This window comes from Cricetulus griseus, chromosome 5, assembly GCF_003668045.3.
Source record: "Cricetulus griseus strain 17A/GY chromosome 5, alternate assembly CriGri-PICRH-1.0, whole genome shotgun sequence".
NCBI classification, from domain to species: Eukaryota; Metazoa; Chordata; class Mammalia; order Rodentia; family Cricetidae; genus Cricetulus; species Cricetulus griseus.
In genome coordinates, this window is record NC_048598.1 from 101,055,775 (window position 1) to 101,070,710 (window position 14,936).

Below are 14,936 nucleotides of genomic sequence, written 5' to 3' on the forward strand. Positions count from 1 at the left end.
GCGGACCATGCTTGCGGGGCGAGGCCTACGGGCTGGGGCGAAGCCTGTGTGCGGGGAAGCAGTCGGCCTGGGGCTGGGGTGGGTGGAGCCACGGGAAGGAGGTGGGGCCTTGTTCCTCCTCGTGCTGGGCTGGGCCCGGGTCACCGAGCCTGAGGGCCAGGTGGAGCGTGCAGGCTCTGCTAAGGGCGGACCTATGGACTGGGACGGTCCCGCACTGCTGGGCTAGGGAGGAGTTCAATCTTTTGCTTTGGATGGAGTCTGTGGGCTGGGATGCAGGCAGGAGCCATACAGGATGGAGCCTGTGCTAGCGGGCAGAGTCCGGCCTTCTGCTAGGGGCGGGACCAGAGCGATGGGGTGGGGTCAACCTTCTGCTAATCATGAGGGACAGAGCTAAGGAGCTGGGCCAGCAGGCTGAGGCGATGACGTCCAGCCTTTTGCTACGGATGGGGACAGTGCCATGGGGTAGGTGTTTATGGGATAGGATGAAGTCCAGCCTTCTGCTAGTGGCCTAGTCTTCTCCCACGGGTCGGGAGGGGCCTAGCCGGCTTGAGGCTAGGTAGGAGTCCGCGTCTCTTTCGGCTAGGAGTGGGGTGGGGGGCGTTGGGTGGAGGTCGGATGGAGTTCAGCCTTTTACTAAGGACCCGACATAGTGATGGGGCGGGGCCTACGGGCCTGGGCGGAGCCTAATTGTCTAGCCGTGAAGTTGGAGCCATGAGGGTCGGGGCTTACATACCGGGTGCAGGCCAGTGCTGTAGAGGGTGGGATATGCTGACCGGTGCACCGCCAAAGCACCTGCAGGAGCAGGGCAGGATCCAGGGGCGCCTGGCATTTTGAGCGGGGCCTGACTTTCTGCATTTGCCTGACTGGCTCACCAGGGTGCTCTATTTACTGTCCAGAGACCTGACTGGAGAAGCCGCTGAGCTTGCTTGCTGATCCCAACATGTCCTAGCTGCTCCTCCAAGTTTATTTTTTTAATTGTATTTATTTGTTTATTTAGAGATAGGAGCTCACGATATTGCCCCCTGCTGACCTGGAACCCGCTCTGTAGACCAGGCTGGCCTCAAACTCACAGACATCCGCCTTACTCTGCCTCGAAAGTGCTGGGATTAGAGGCGTGCGCCACCAATGCCTGGTTTGATCCCTCAAGTCTAGACTCGCATTGGCCTGGTGTGGTCCAAGAAGTCATCCCTCTCCCAGCCGCTCTAACCCACGCTTGCCCTTCCTTACCCGCTCCAGTTACCCCAGATCACTTGAGCTCGTTGGATGTGGTGACCTGATAATTTTTCTGAGCAATGCTGAGAGAATGTCTGGAATAGTAAAACTATTAGCCTTCAGAATGCTGCAATGGTAACTGTCAATCCCCTCATTTTACAGATGGGGAAAACAACTCCAGGTTAGAATCCTGACAGTCTCCACTTTGTGCAGTGCACAGGGAGGCCTTGAAAAGGGCATCGGATTCCCTAGAGCTCAGTTGTGAGCCCCCACATAGGTGGTCTGGCCCTCTGGAAGAGCAGCCAGTGCGCTGAGCCGTCTCAAGTGGCTCAGAATGGCTTTGAACTCCAGATCCTGCTTCTCTACCTCCCCCATGTGTCTGCAGCGCTTGCTCAGAATGGGTTCTGGGCTTTGTGCCTGCGGGGAAAGTACTCTCCTCGGTGAACTCTAGCCCCACCCCAGCTTCCATGCTCCACTAATCTTGAGTGGTCCTTCCGATGATCTCGTGTGGTCTAATTAAAACATAAAATAGGGTCTTTCTCCAGCCACCCGCCTCGATGAATGAATGATGGGCCCGAGCTAATGAGGTTAGCTCATTAAACAATGAAAGGCTCTTTTTTTTTTTTTTTTTTTTTTTTTTTGGTTTTTCGAGACAGGGTTTCTCAGTGTAGCTTCGGAGCCTATCCTGGCACTCGCTCTGGAGACCAGGCTGACCTCAAACTCACAGAGATCCACCTGCCTCTGCCTCCCGAGTGCTGGGATTAAAGGCATGCGCCAGCAGGCTCTTTGCTTTTGCATTGGGAAAACACACACACACACACACACACACACACACACACACACACACAGAGAGAGAGAGAGAGAGAGAGAGAGAGAGAGAGAGAGAGAGAGAGAGAGAAAATAGGTAGCTTTTTAATGCTAGCACTTCAGAGTCATAGGCAGGGGGATGTTGGTGAGTTCCAGGCCAACCAGAGCTACACAGGGAGATTCTGCTCCAAACAAAAGCTTTGGGCTGGAGCCAGGTAGGGTTGGTGTGCCCCCTTTAAAGGGAGGCAGAGGCAGGGGGATCACTGAGTTCGAGGCCAACCTGGTCTACAAAGTGAGTTCCAGACAGCCAGGGGTACACAGAGAAAAAACAAAAAACAAAACGTTGGCCTGATTAGAAAGCAGCTTTTGCTTCATTCCATTTTTTAATGGTTTGAGCTGCTGTACCCAGCACTGGAAATGAATTGTTTGTTTGTTTGTTTGTTTTGTTTATTGACACAGAACCTCACTATGCAGACAAGATCCCAGGTCACCCTCAGATCAGGCTGGCCTCAAACTCAGAGAGCTCCTGCCTCCCCCTCCCAAATGCTGGGGAGACCCATGGTTCTGGGGATGGAGCCCATGGTTTTGTGACTACCAGAAAGGTGTCTTCTTTTTTTTGCGGTGGGGGGGGGGTGGTTCAAGACAGGGTTTCTCTGTGGCTTTGGAGGCTGTCCTGGAACTAACACTTATAGACCAGGCTGGGTCGAACTCACAGAGATCCGCCTGCTTCTGCCTTCCAAGTGCTGGTATTGAAGGCATGCACCACTACCACCCGACCTGACCACATGTCTAAAAAAAACTCCAGGTGTGGTAGCACACCATTAATCCCAGCACTCCGGAGGCAGAGACAGGCAGATCTCTGAGTTTGGGCCAACCTGGTCTACAGAGTTAGTTCTAGGACAACCAGAGCTGTTACACAGAGAAACCCTATCTTGTGGAGGGGGAAGGCAATCTATGGATTATAAGAACAGTGACAGCCAACTACCAACATCCCCACCCCAAACTCATAGCCTCAGCCTGACCTTGCATGGTAATTCTAGGATCTGCTCTTCCATGCATTTTCATCCCCCACACAGTCAGGCCTCACCCTCAAAATTGTTGTTACTCTACTTTGTAATCCAAGAGAAGTCTCACAATGGAATATACAGTCCCTGAGAGAACTGCTACCTGGGGGGTCACTATTATCTCATGCCTGGTGTTTCAAATCTGGGTGCTTATGTGTTACCATCATCTGGTTCCACAAGCAGCACTGTGGGCCATGTGAGGCATTTATTGTTTGTTTGGGAATGTCCCGTGTAGTTCAGGCTGGCCTCAAGCTCACTGTGTAGCTAAGGACGACCTTGGATTCCCAGTCTTCCTCTCCAACCTCCCAGTTGTCAGAATGGCAGGCTTGCACTGCCATGCCTGGTTTATGTGGTACTGGGGATGGTGGCCTTGGTCAGTCTGGACAGGTGCTCTACAAACGGAGCCATTACCTCATTTTGTTTACTTATTTATTGTGTTATTGTTATTATTATAGTTTTGAGACAGGGTCTCACTTTGTATCCCTGGCTTCTTTTTCTTCTCATTATTGTTATATACCTTTTTGAGGTGGGGTACTATTACTACTATTAAATTATATACCTTTGTGAGATAGGGTCTTCTAAACATTGAGGCAGCTCGGATGGAAAGGTATTCTGGCACTCGGAAGCTAAGGAATACCACAGGTCATAGTAAACACAGCAGCTTACAGCCCTGCTCCAGGGAAAGGCTTCCCTAGTGTATCATCAGCTCTGCTCTGGCAAGCAGGGGAGGGCTTCCCCAGCGAAGTTGTTACAGTTCGGCTTCAGTCTCCGGGAGTGTAACAATTCTGCTTCTTAAGGGAAGGATTCTAGGTGAAAGAGTAACAGCCCTGCTCCGCTCCGCTCTGGTTCCAGTGAAAATTTGTTACTTCTCTTTGATGAAAGAAGGTCTCACCCAAACCTCATTCTAAAGATTTATTGGGAGGGAAGAATCCAGGAGGGTGGCTGCCTCTGCCAGGGTGGAAGAGCATAACAGGACAGCGACAAGCTGCACAGGCACAGGGTTTATATAGGGCTTCTTAGGGGCGGAGGAGAGGCCAGGGAGATTTCCAGGGTAGAGCTGGTCAGATTTCAGTCCCTGAGCTCAGAGTGGCTAGATCTCCTGCTCAGGGATTGGTTGCTTTTCTGCACAGGTTCAGGGTCAGATTTGGCTCTGGTTTCAGGGCCAAAGTGTGTTTCTTTCACTGGTCCCTTTTAGCCTTTTGGCTCTACTTTTAGGGCCAGGGTGTATTTTTTTTTTTTCACTGGCTCTGATTCCAGGGACAAAGTGTGTTTCTTTGGTTCTAGTTTCAGGGTCATGGTGCATTTCTTTGGTTCTGGTTGCAGAGTCAATGTGTTTTTTTGGCTCTGCTCAACGGGGTTTTCTTTTCTTTTCTTTTTTCTTTTTGGTTTTTAGAGACAGGGTTTCTCTGTGTAGCTTTGGAGCCTATCGTGGCACTCGCTCTGTAGACCAGGCTGGCCTTGAACTCACAGAGAGCCGCCTGCCTCTGCCTCCCGAGTGCTGGGATTAAAGACGTGGCCACCACCACTTGGCCTCAGCGTTGTTTCTTTGCCTGACCTTTTTCCCTCCAGGTCTCACTTTGTGGCCCTAGCTGGACTGGAACCCGCTTTGAGAGAGAGGAGAGGGATTATCCTGAGAAGACAGGCAGCAGACAATAGACAATAGTGAAAGAGTTTGTCTGCCCATGTTAGTGGGACTGGGGGACTGTGATTTTTATTTTATTTTATCCTTTTATAGCCAGTGAATTTGGTTAACTTCTACTTTGATCCCAATCAGGCCTTAACTTAATGACCTTGGACAGGTGCGTCAGCCTCTGTGACCCTCTGTATCATCTTCTGGGAAAAAGGAACACCGGGAAGTGACACATTTCTCGACGTGAACGTGCAGCCTGTGTTCTGCACCGGGCCCTGAGGGGCAGCCATGGACTTTATTCTTCACAGGCCGCCACAGAAGATCGAGATTCGCAAGTGGAAAACAGAGAGCCCTCATCTGCGCCTGCGCGCGCCATGCACGCCCCGGCGCGCCGGGCGACGCATGCACGCGCACGCACGCACGTGGCTGGCTCCTTCCGCGGGCCTTCTGAAGGCCACAGAACGCGGAGGACTACATTTCCCAGAAAACGTAGACACGCGAGGCGGAAGCACGTTGAGCGCCTAGCCTTGTTGCGCCAGCGCAAAGCTCTGCGTTGCCCCTATCAATCAGGCACGCACGAGCGGCGCGCCCCTGGCTCCGCCCCCGGAGGCCCCGTGCGGGAGCGCGCCCGGGCGTGCGCAGGGCGGCGGCGCGGCGGCGCGGGGACGCGCGGCGACCGTTGGCGCGGAGGGAGGAGGCTCAGCGCCGCCGCCGTTGCGCAGATCCGGGCCGCGGCCGCGGGGAGGGACGAGCGGTGACCTTCCGGAGGTGCGGGGCGCAGCGGGCCAGGACGGGGCGCCATGAACAGCGCGGGCGCCGACGAGATCGGGTGAGACCACGGGGTCGGGCCAGGCTGGGGGCGAGGGAGGCCGGGGAGCCGGGCCGGCCGGGCCGGGACTTAGAGGAGAGCCGGGGTGCTGGGGGGAGCCCCAAAGGCAGCCCATGGGTAACTGAAGGGACCCCAGATGACAGCTCATGACCAGAGGAACCCTAAATGATAGTTCACGGGTTAGGGGGACCCGATATCATAGCTCACCGGACTGAGAGACCCCGGAGTGATAATCAGGGTATTGAGGACCCCTAAGTGGAGCCCTGGAGTCAGAAAAGCACTATAGGATAATTAGGGATGCTAAGAGACTCCCACAGGAGATCTTAGGTGCCAGTGAGACTCCAAAGGTGGACCAGGGTCCTTGGGAACCCAAAATATTAAATTGGTGAAGCTGAGGGACCTCCAAAGAATAGACTGTAGATCAAAGAGACCCCATAGGGTAACTCTGGGGAGTGGGGAATCCTAAAAGATAGCTCACAGGTCATGGAGACCCCATAAGACAGATTAGGGATGCTGAGAGTCTCCAGAGGATGGATAAGAGGTCAGAGATAACCCCTCCGTAAATTAGGTTATGAGTTCTGAGGGTCCCAAAGCACAGATGACAAGTCAGGGATACCCCATGGGATAGCACAGGGGTACATTAGGGTGCTGGGGAAAACTACACAGAACTGCAGGGAGGAGGAGGACCACAAAGAATAGGTTAGAATGTTGGTCTTCCTAAGTGGAGCTCAGGGGGCCAAGGAGTCTCCGGTGATACTTTTGGAGGTTCACGGATTAGAGAGGCCATCAAATGATACTTCATGGAACTGAGAGACACCAAAGGATAGGTTAGGTGTTGGAGGGACCTAAATGGAGTATGGGTGTCATAAAATTCAGGGGACTTGGGGGCACCAAAGAATATATGAGTGGTTAGGGAGACCCCAACAGATAACTCAGAGTGCTGAGGGACCCTACACAGAAGCCAGGGCTCAAGAGGGTCAAGTGAATGGGTGCAAGGAGGCCCCTGTAGAATAATTTAGCGGACTGAGGGACCCTCACAAAGGATAGATTAGGGTGTAGGAGACCCCATAAGTTGAGCTATGGAGTTAGAGATACCAAAGAATAGATCAAAGTGCTGAGGGAACCCCAAAAAGGAGCCTTGGTGCTATGGGAGACCACAAGCCATAATTGTGGTTAAGGGGAGATCATACAGGTTAGCTAAGGGGGCTGGGGGGACCTCCAGTAGGAGTCACAGAATTAAGGAAAGCCCAGTGGATAGTTGGGGAACCCCAAAGGATAGCCAAGGAACTAGGGAGACCTGAGAGCCTCCAAAAGATAGCTGGCCAAACTAGGGGATACCAAAATGGACACCCCGAGTCAGGGTGGTCCAGAGGGATAGGTAAGGAGTCAAATACAATTTTTAAAACATTTTTATTTTGTTGTTTGTTCATAGGCTAATTGAGAGGCTGGGGAGAATCCAATGAGAGCTCGGAGTTCATGGAGATAACAAAAGAGAGCTCCATGAGCTTGGGATTCCAAAGTGGAGCTCAAGGGGGCAGAAGGGGACACCAAATGATAACTTGGGGGACTAGGGAACTCCAAAGAATAGGTTGAAGTGTAGGGAGACCCGAAAGGGGAGCCTGGGGAGGTAAGTCCTCCAAAGGGGGACTTAAGACCAGAGAGATTCCAAAGGTTAGCTCATGGGGGCATTGTGGGGCCCCAGAGGGATTCCCCAGTGGGTTAGGGATCCCATAAGAAGGAGACTCTAAACAGTAGTTCAGGGGTCTGGGAAACCTGAAAGAAGAACCCAGAAGCCAGGTTTCCCCACACCTGAAACAGCTCAGCAAGCCAGGGCACCCAGAAAAAGAATTCAGGGTGCTGGGGAGTATGAAGGGGAGCTTGAGTCCTGGGAGGCTTAAAAAGTAGTCTGGTGGTATGGGGACTTTGACATAGGAGCCTGGGGTCAGGGAGCCACAGACAATAGCTCTGGATACAGGGGGCTCTGTAGAGTGTTAAAGACCCAGAAACAAGACTGAAGGATTGGGGGACACCAGAGGGAAGCTTTTAGAGCTGTGGGACCTGGTATGGAAGTCAGGGAGATCACAAAGTAGTTCGAGGACCAGGGAGCCCTAGGTAGGGACTTTAGTGGACTCAATGATTTGAGTCGGAGCTTGAGGGGTCATGACAAACCTGAAATTCTAAAGGGAACCGGTCTGAGAGCCTGGGGTTCCTCAGGACCCTGATTAGGACATACTGGGTCTCCCCATTAAGCCTTAAATGCTGCTCCCTAACTGCTTTGTGAATTTTCTGGCCCAAGGGTCTCTTGAATGGCATCCTGAGGTTCCCCCTGCAGGTACAGGAACTTGTTTGATTGGTGCACATGGCCAGGCCTCATGTGGGTTCACTTTTCTACCTATAGCTTGTGTCAACCTGGGTAGGGAGACAGTGAGACTCTTACATTGTACTTTGGGATATTCTGGTTGCTTCAGTCTGCCTCCATAGGAAGAGTCTGGCTGCCTTCAGGCAGGATTCCTGGTGTGGTGGGTGAACTGCCTAATTCCCTTGGTGTTGAGTGTGCCTGGCACAGAGGACCTGGATGTAGTGGGAAGGGGTGTGCTTCCTGTGGATTTGTCCTGGGATCAGAGCACCTTGCTGAAGGAAGAGGGCTGCCAGACAGGAACTTGAGGACTTAGCTGGTGCCTGTGCAGCTGGTAGGTCTTTGGCATTCATTCCCATTGGGGTCTGAAGGGCCACTGTGGGCCTGGAGGCAGGTCAGAAGTTGCTGGCTGCATCAAGTGTTGCAGCCCTTCCCTGGGACAACATAGGTCTCCAGGACATTGAGTCTCCACACCTTGCTGCACCACTGCAGCCTCACAGACTCACTGGGCAGTATGGCAATAGGAGCCAGTGTCTAGACTGGACGAGCCTGGGACTGTGTTCTGTGAGTCCCCAGAAAGCTATCCAAAGGGCGAGTTTTATGGTTTGGTTTTGAAACAGGGTCTCACTGTGTAGCTCTGGCTGTTCTGGAATGCACTATGGCCAGAGATAGACCTGCCTCTGCTTCCTGAGTGCCCAGGATTAAGTGCCCTGCTACACCCAACCTTTGTATACAAAAGTTTTTTAAATTGTTTGTTTTTAGTGCTGGAGACCTACCCTAGGGCCTGGCTCTGTGAAGAGCCAGATGCTACAGTTGCAAATCACAGAGTCTCCAAGTGTAGCATTTGGTTTCTGAGAAAGCATAGCAGCTGTGATTAACAGTGGGCCACCCGGGTCCCTGTAAGAGCTCTTGCTTTTGGAGCTGTTTGAGATGCATGCTGGGTCCTCCTGCCATTTCCTCTATAGACCGCTGCCCTGGGTTCATTGCCCTTGTTCAGCCCAGATAGGTAGTCACCTGTAGTGGACAGCCGACTGTGTTACATCTGGTGGGACCTCCGCCCTCATGCATGTATTGGCTGGGGGGTTCCAGGTCATGGCAAGAACTACCCATTCTTTCTTGAGGCCTCTGCTGCCTAGAGCTTGTGATGTGACTGACTGTCCTTTCCCCAGGAGGTGGATGGAAAGTAGATAGTGGCTTCCTTTTAGGGTAGCTTCTGAGCCATTTCTTGGAAATATAGCAAAGGGACCATCCTTAGGGTCATCTTAAAGTTGGGCTTGTCTTGGGTTTTTTTCTGGTACAGACCGGTGGTACAGTCTGCCTGCCTGCCTGTCTCCTGAGTTCTGGGATTAAAGGTGTGTGCCACCATGCCTGAATCTGGATTTATTTATTTATTTATTTATTTATTTATTATTTAATTTATTCATTCCCGGGACAGGGTTTCTCTGTGTAGCCCTGATTGGACAATGGGAGTTCTGTAGACCAGGCTGGCCTCAAACTCACAGAGCTCCTCCTGTCTCTGCCTCCTGAGTGAGTGTTGTGATTGAAGGCTTGCACCATCACCCCTACCCCAGCCTATCTTTCTTTTAAATTTGTGTGTGTGCATGTACGCACTTTGTAGGTTGTCAGGCTTGGCGGCAGGTGCCTTGCTGAGACTTCCATTGGCCTGGAGGGCTGGAGTCTCTGAAGGGAGTATAGAAGTGGGTACCGCACTCTGAGTCTGGTTTTCTGTATTGTGTTAAGTCAGCCCACGCAGGAGGGTCACATGTGGCCTGCTTGCAAGAGTTATCACAAGTGGACCGGTGCACAGTCTGTGCCCTGAGTGTTGGGCTCAGGCCCATGTTAGACAGAGGCTTCTGCAGTCATTTCCCTTGGATGGACCAGGTCACTCTACCCTTCAATGTCCACAGTGACCTGTGGGACAGGGTGGTGGGGAAGATGTGACAGCTGGTGTGTACTGACTACTGTCAGCATCACCTGCAGAGGGAAAGGCAGGCACACCTGGCATCCTGGAGGAGGGGCCTGGTTGTCTGGGGCTTGTGTAGGCTGGACTCTGTATGTGGATGCTGCGCATCTCAGATTGGGTTGAGCACCTTCTTGCTGCATGACTGGCAGGTGAATGCAGTGGCAGGCCTGTTGGAGGGAGGGCCAAGCTCATTCATGTCCTAGCCAATCTAGAGGTCCCATTGCTCAGTATCCCTGACCTGGGGAACCTGCTTCGTGGCCCTGAGCCCTGGAGGACCCTCAGACCTCAACCAGGACATTGTGCTGTAGACCAGCTGCAGTTGTTCCTTCTGTGACAGTTCATTGGAGGGTTTGGAAGAGGCAGGGAACCTGCTGGGGGCTCTATCCATCTTGGAGTACTCAGTAAATATAAATGTCCCCTTAGCCCTGGGGGAGCTTCTGGGGGTGGTTTTCTGTGGGGGTGTCCTGGGCCTGCATGGTATTGCTCACTGAGCAATGGTCCAAGGTTCCCTAGGTTCAGAAGAGGCTGGCTGTCATGAGAGCAACAGTTGGAGGGCTCTGTTGTCACTTCATTTGCAAGCTATGACCGGGCTGCCTCTGTCCAGGACCTTTGCTCCCTGGCCACAGTCCAAGGGCTGCAAGTTTTGTGTTGTGTGTGCCTGCTGTGAGCCTGACGGTGCATTTTTGGTTTGGTTTTGGTTTTTTGAGACACGGTTTGTCTGTGTAGCCCTGGCTGTCCTGGAACTCATTCTGTAGACCTCAAACTCACAGAGATCCGCCTACCTCTGCTTCCTGAGTGCTGGGATTAAAGGCGTGTGCCACCACCGCCCGGCTGTGGGTTTGAATTGGCTCCCCAAAAGCTCTTGAGGAGTCCCTTCCAGAGACACTGAGTCTCAAGGTCACAAGCTTGATTGGCTTTGGGGAAGGGATGGGATGAGCAGGAGGCCATGTCAGCATATGGGTGTCTGTTAGACTACTGTTTTCAAGGGCTTCCATTGTAGGGATTGGGGGTGTGGCTTGGGCCATGAGACAAGTGTAAAGTGCATGTACCCTGAGCACCCTCTGGGAGGTTATTAGAGATGAGGCCCCTTTAGTCACGTTCTCATGTCACTTCTTTGTGTGGAGGTCATAGGCTTGTGCATCACGTGTCCTTGTAGGTGAGCTGGGGGCCAGCCTGGGGTTGGGCAGCAGGGGCTCTGCCTGACAGTGCACTGACTTGCAGGGTGCAGGGTTCACCTGCTCCCGCTGGAGGCGCCTTAATCAATATTGCAGTCACCCACAGCATACCTGGCAGAGAGAGCAGAGTGCGGCTTTGTTGGCCCTTAATCTTAATCTGCAGGTTGGCTTCGCCTTTCCTCCACACCCAGCCTGGGTCCTAGGGGCTGCCATCCTGGGGCTCCGGGTGCTGGTCAACAGGCCCTCCTAGGCTCTGGCTTTCCTTCCTTTCTCTTCCTTATTGATTGACTACTGCTCCCCACCCCAGGCTTAGAGATTGGGTCCAGCCACAAAGGAAGTGAAATCCACATCCTGGAGCCTTCCAGAACCTTTGTGAGCATGGGCCTGCCTCACCTGATGGACTCTTGTGAGCCAGGCATAAGCCTTTGTGCACAGGCCAGGAGTGCTGCTTCCCTCAGACATGGCCACCAGCACACGGCCCCTCCCTCGGGGACACCTGAGCCTTTGGCACTGCAGGGTGTAGATGGGCTCTGCTGCCTGAAGCCAGGGTGAGAGTGATGAGATGGGGACCTCATCCCCCACTGCATTTCACCCGTGCTGGTGACCTGACTGCCCCCACCCCCCCAAACACACACTTCTCTGCCTTTAATCCCAGCACCCAGGAGGCAGAGGCAGGTGGATCTACAGAGTGACTTCCAGGACAGCCAAGGCTACACAGAGAAACCCTGTGTGTGTGTGTGTGTGTGTGTGTCGGGGGGGGGGGTGCTAATCCTTATCTGACCTCCAATTTCTGATCTTCTGCCACAGCCTCCTGTGCTGGGCTTACATACATGTGCCACCATGCCTGGCACTTTCCCAATACCTGTGTCGAAACTGCACTGGGTTGGGGTGAGGGGGAAGGCACGTACCCGCCTGACCGGTTCCTCTTCCTTGCCCAATGGCCTGCCTCGTTATGGAGCCCTGCTGGCAGTGGTTGGTATTGTCAGAGAGCCGAGCTTGTTCTGTTTTGGTTTCAGTGGGCAAGCCTTGCCCTTCCCAGGCTGCGGCCTGAGGAGACAGGTGGCTTTAGGTTGGTGAGGCTGGGCCCTGAGCCACCTGCATGATTGCCCAGCTGATCCCTCACACAGAGTTGATTCCAGGAGGGCAGTGGACTAGCAACTTTGCTCTTAGTCTTGCCCAGCAGGACAGGCAGGGCCCTCTTCTACACTAAGTGAGGGACCTCTGTGGTCACCCATGCTTTGCCATGGGCAGGAGGGGCTCTGCCTGAGCCCCTTCTACCAGAAGCCTGCAGGATGCCCATAAGTTCTTCTGCTGTGGAGATTTGCTGTGAAGGATGCTTGGGCCACTTGAGGGTTCTCATGTCTCTGGTTTCTAGCCCAGCATGGTGTAGTTGACTGCCCACAGGGGTGGGGGGCAGGGTATCTGGCTCTGGTGTTTCCTGCAAGGTGAGCAGAATTCTTAGGTCTGGGGCGTGATGGTGGTGCTGATTTTGTGAACCTTTCTGGCTCAGGGACTTGCCCCTAGTGTCCTGCCTAGAGTCAGCAAGCAGAGCTACAGCAGGGCAGACTCTGCTGTCCCCTGGGCCATACCTTGTGCCCCAGAGCTGGGGAGGGATTAAGTGACTCCTGAGACCCGAGGGCCACCTGATAAGAACTGCTTTTCTTCACTCTGGCTGCAGCTGGCATGTCAGGGGCCACTGCTGAGGGTTTGTCACCTACTGTTGTCCAGCCACTTCATGAGGCCGTGTCCCAACCTCAGTCTTTCTCTTGTTGGCTAAACATCTTTTGGGCTTCTGCTGCAGCTTCTCTTCCTGATGGTGAAGTGTCTGTGGGCACTGGCCTGTCACACTGGTTCTTTTCCTGGCAGTGTCCCTCTGACAGGGCCATCTTTTGCAGCAAGGTTATTTCTCGTGTCTGCCGTAGTATGGATCCAGAAGTCCTTTGCTGAGAGCTCTGTGCCCCGCAGGTTGACTGAGCACAGCCCTCTGCCTGTGTGCCTGGTGTGGGTGGGACGCCCCAAAGGCATCAGCTGACCTGAGCCTCCTCTCTCTGCAGGAAGCTCTTCGTGGGTGGCCTGGACTGGAGCACCACTCAAGGTAGGAGCTGTGGCGTCCCAGACATGGGCAGGCTCAGCCCTGGTACCTGTGTCCCTCAGCAGAGCTTGCTGTAAAGTCGACATGGCTGCATGCTGGTGCCCTGCTTCTCCAGCCCTCCCCTCCCCTCCCTTCCCCTCCCTTCCCCTTCCTTCCCCTCCCCTCCTGTGCCCTGCAGTTAGTCCACCCCCTTCCAGAACAAAGGCAGGGTGGCCCAGCTTCTCCTGTGCCCTCTCCCCCAGCATTGAGCTTGGGTGAGGCGGGGGCACTGCACAGGCATGTTTGTGTGTACCTGCTGTTATGTTCATATGTGCTGAGGCCATGCCTAAGCCAGGGACATGTGTGCTTTTGTTCCCGCCTCTGAGCAGAGACTCTGCGCAGCTACTTTTCCCAGTATGGCGAAGTTGTGGATTGTGTCATCATGAAAGATAAAACCACCAACCAGTCCCGAGGCTTTGGGTTTGTCAAATTTAAAGACCCCAATTGTGTGGGGACCGTGCTGGCCAGCAGACCACACACCCTGGATGGCCGGAATGTAAGTGGACTCTTTCATGGACTCTTCCCCATTTCCACCCCCTCATCTGAACTAGCTGGTGTAGGGTTCAGGCTGCTAGAGATGCAGTGTATTAGAGGGTGGAGCCTGGAGGTGACAAGCCCTGGGGTGTGGTGGGTGTTTGCAGCAGTGTCCCATGCAGAGCAGTGGCTTCTTGCTCACCTCTCTGGCTTGATGTTTCCTACAGATTGACCCGAAGCCATGCACACCTCGAGGGATGCAGCCAGAGAGAACTCGGCCCAAAGAAGGCTGGGTAAGGCTGGGCTGGACTGGGTGCTTTGGTCCTGTTGGATGGTGGTGGGTGGTCACCATTACCCCCACTCTGCTCATTCCAGGGGATGCTGGAGCAATTGAATGCCAAGCACCTTCATCTTGGGCTGGGTGCAGAGTCCTGTCAGGGGGGCGGGGCAGCTCACACCCTTATAACAGAGCAGGGGCCCGCTGCCGGTGCTTACTTGGCTCCACTGTTCAGCATTCCTTCCTGACAGCAGACTGCCTTCACTTCCACATGGGCTGCTGAGCAGGCAGGGGTGGTGACTTTTGGAATCTGTGGCACGCGGGGCTTTTGCAAGTGGCTCATCTGTTTGGTGAGATGGTCTTAGCCTGTCAAGTGCTGGGATTTAAAATGTGAGCTGCCAATCTCAAATTACTTGCCAAATTATTTATTTTTGAGACAGGGTTTCTCTGTGTAGCTTTGTAGACCACACTGGCCTTGAACTCACAGAGATCTGCCTGCCTCTGCCTCCTGAATGCTGGGATTAAAGGAGTGCACCACCATTGCCCGGCTTATTTGTATTTCTTTGTAATGACTTTTGTTTTGGTTTTTTGAGACAGGGTTTCTCTGTAGCTTTGGAGGCTGTCCTGTTACTAGCTCTTGTAGACCAGGCTGGTCTCGAACTCACAGAGATCCACTTGCCTTTGCCTCCCGAGTGCTGGGATTAAAGGTGTGCGCCACCAACACATGGCTGTAATGACTTTTTATTTTATGTGCATTGGTATTTTGCCTGCATGTATGTCTGTGTGAAGGTGTCAGGTCCCCTGGAACTGGAGTTACAGACAATTGTGAACTGCCATGTGGGTCCTGGGAATTGAACCTCGGTCCTCTCTAGCTCCTTATTTGTAATTTTTGTGCATGGGTGTTTTCTTTGCATGTATGTCTGTACTCTGCTTGAGTGCCTGGTGCCCAAGGAGGCCAGAGGGTGTCAGATTCCCTAGAACTAGAGTCACCATGTAGGTGCTCGGGATCAAACCCAGG

At 53.4% G+C, this 14,936-nt stretch overlaps 1 protein-coding gene across 5 annotated transcripts in view; it reads left to right on the top strand.

The window, feature by feature from the left end:
* Window positions 1-385: 385 nt before the first annotated feature.
* The window catches only part of Dazap1 (DAZ associated protein 1), a 27,774-nt gene continuing 13,223 nt past the window's right edge, over window positions 386-14,936 (top strand). The window contains exons 1-4 of one of the 5 annotated variants that reach the window (XM_027419378.2): window positions 386-462; window positions 13,091-13,131; window positions 13,497-13,663; window positions 13,869-13,934. In XM_027419378.2, the coding sequence (XP_027275179.1) occupies window positions 458-462; window positions 13,091-13,131; window positions 13,497-13,663; window positions 13,869-13,934 (279 nt within the window). In that variant the 5' untranslated portion in view covers window positions 386-457. Of the gene's footprint in view, window positions 463-5,339; window positions 5,543-13,090; window positions 13,132-13,496; window positions 13,664-13,868; window positions 13,935-14,936 lie in introns of those variants that run through there. The other 4 variants (XM_027419374.2, XM_027419375.2, XM_027419376.2 and 1 more) reach the window with 4 other exon arrangements.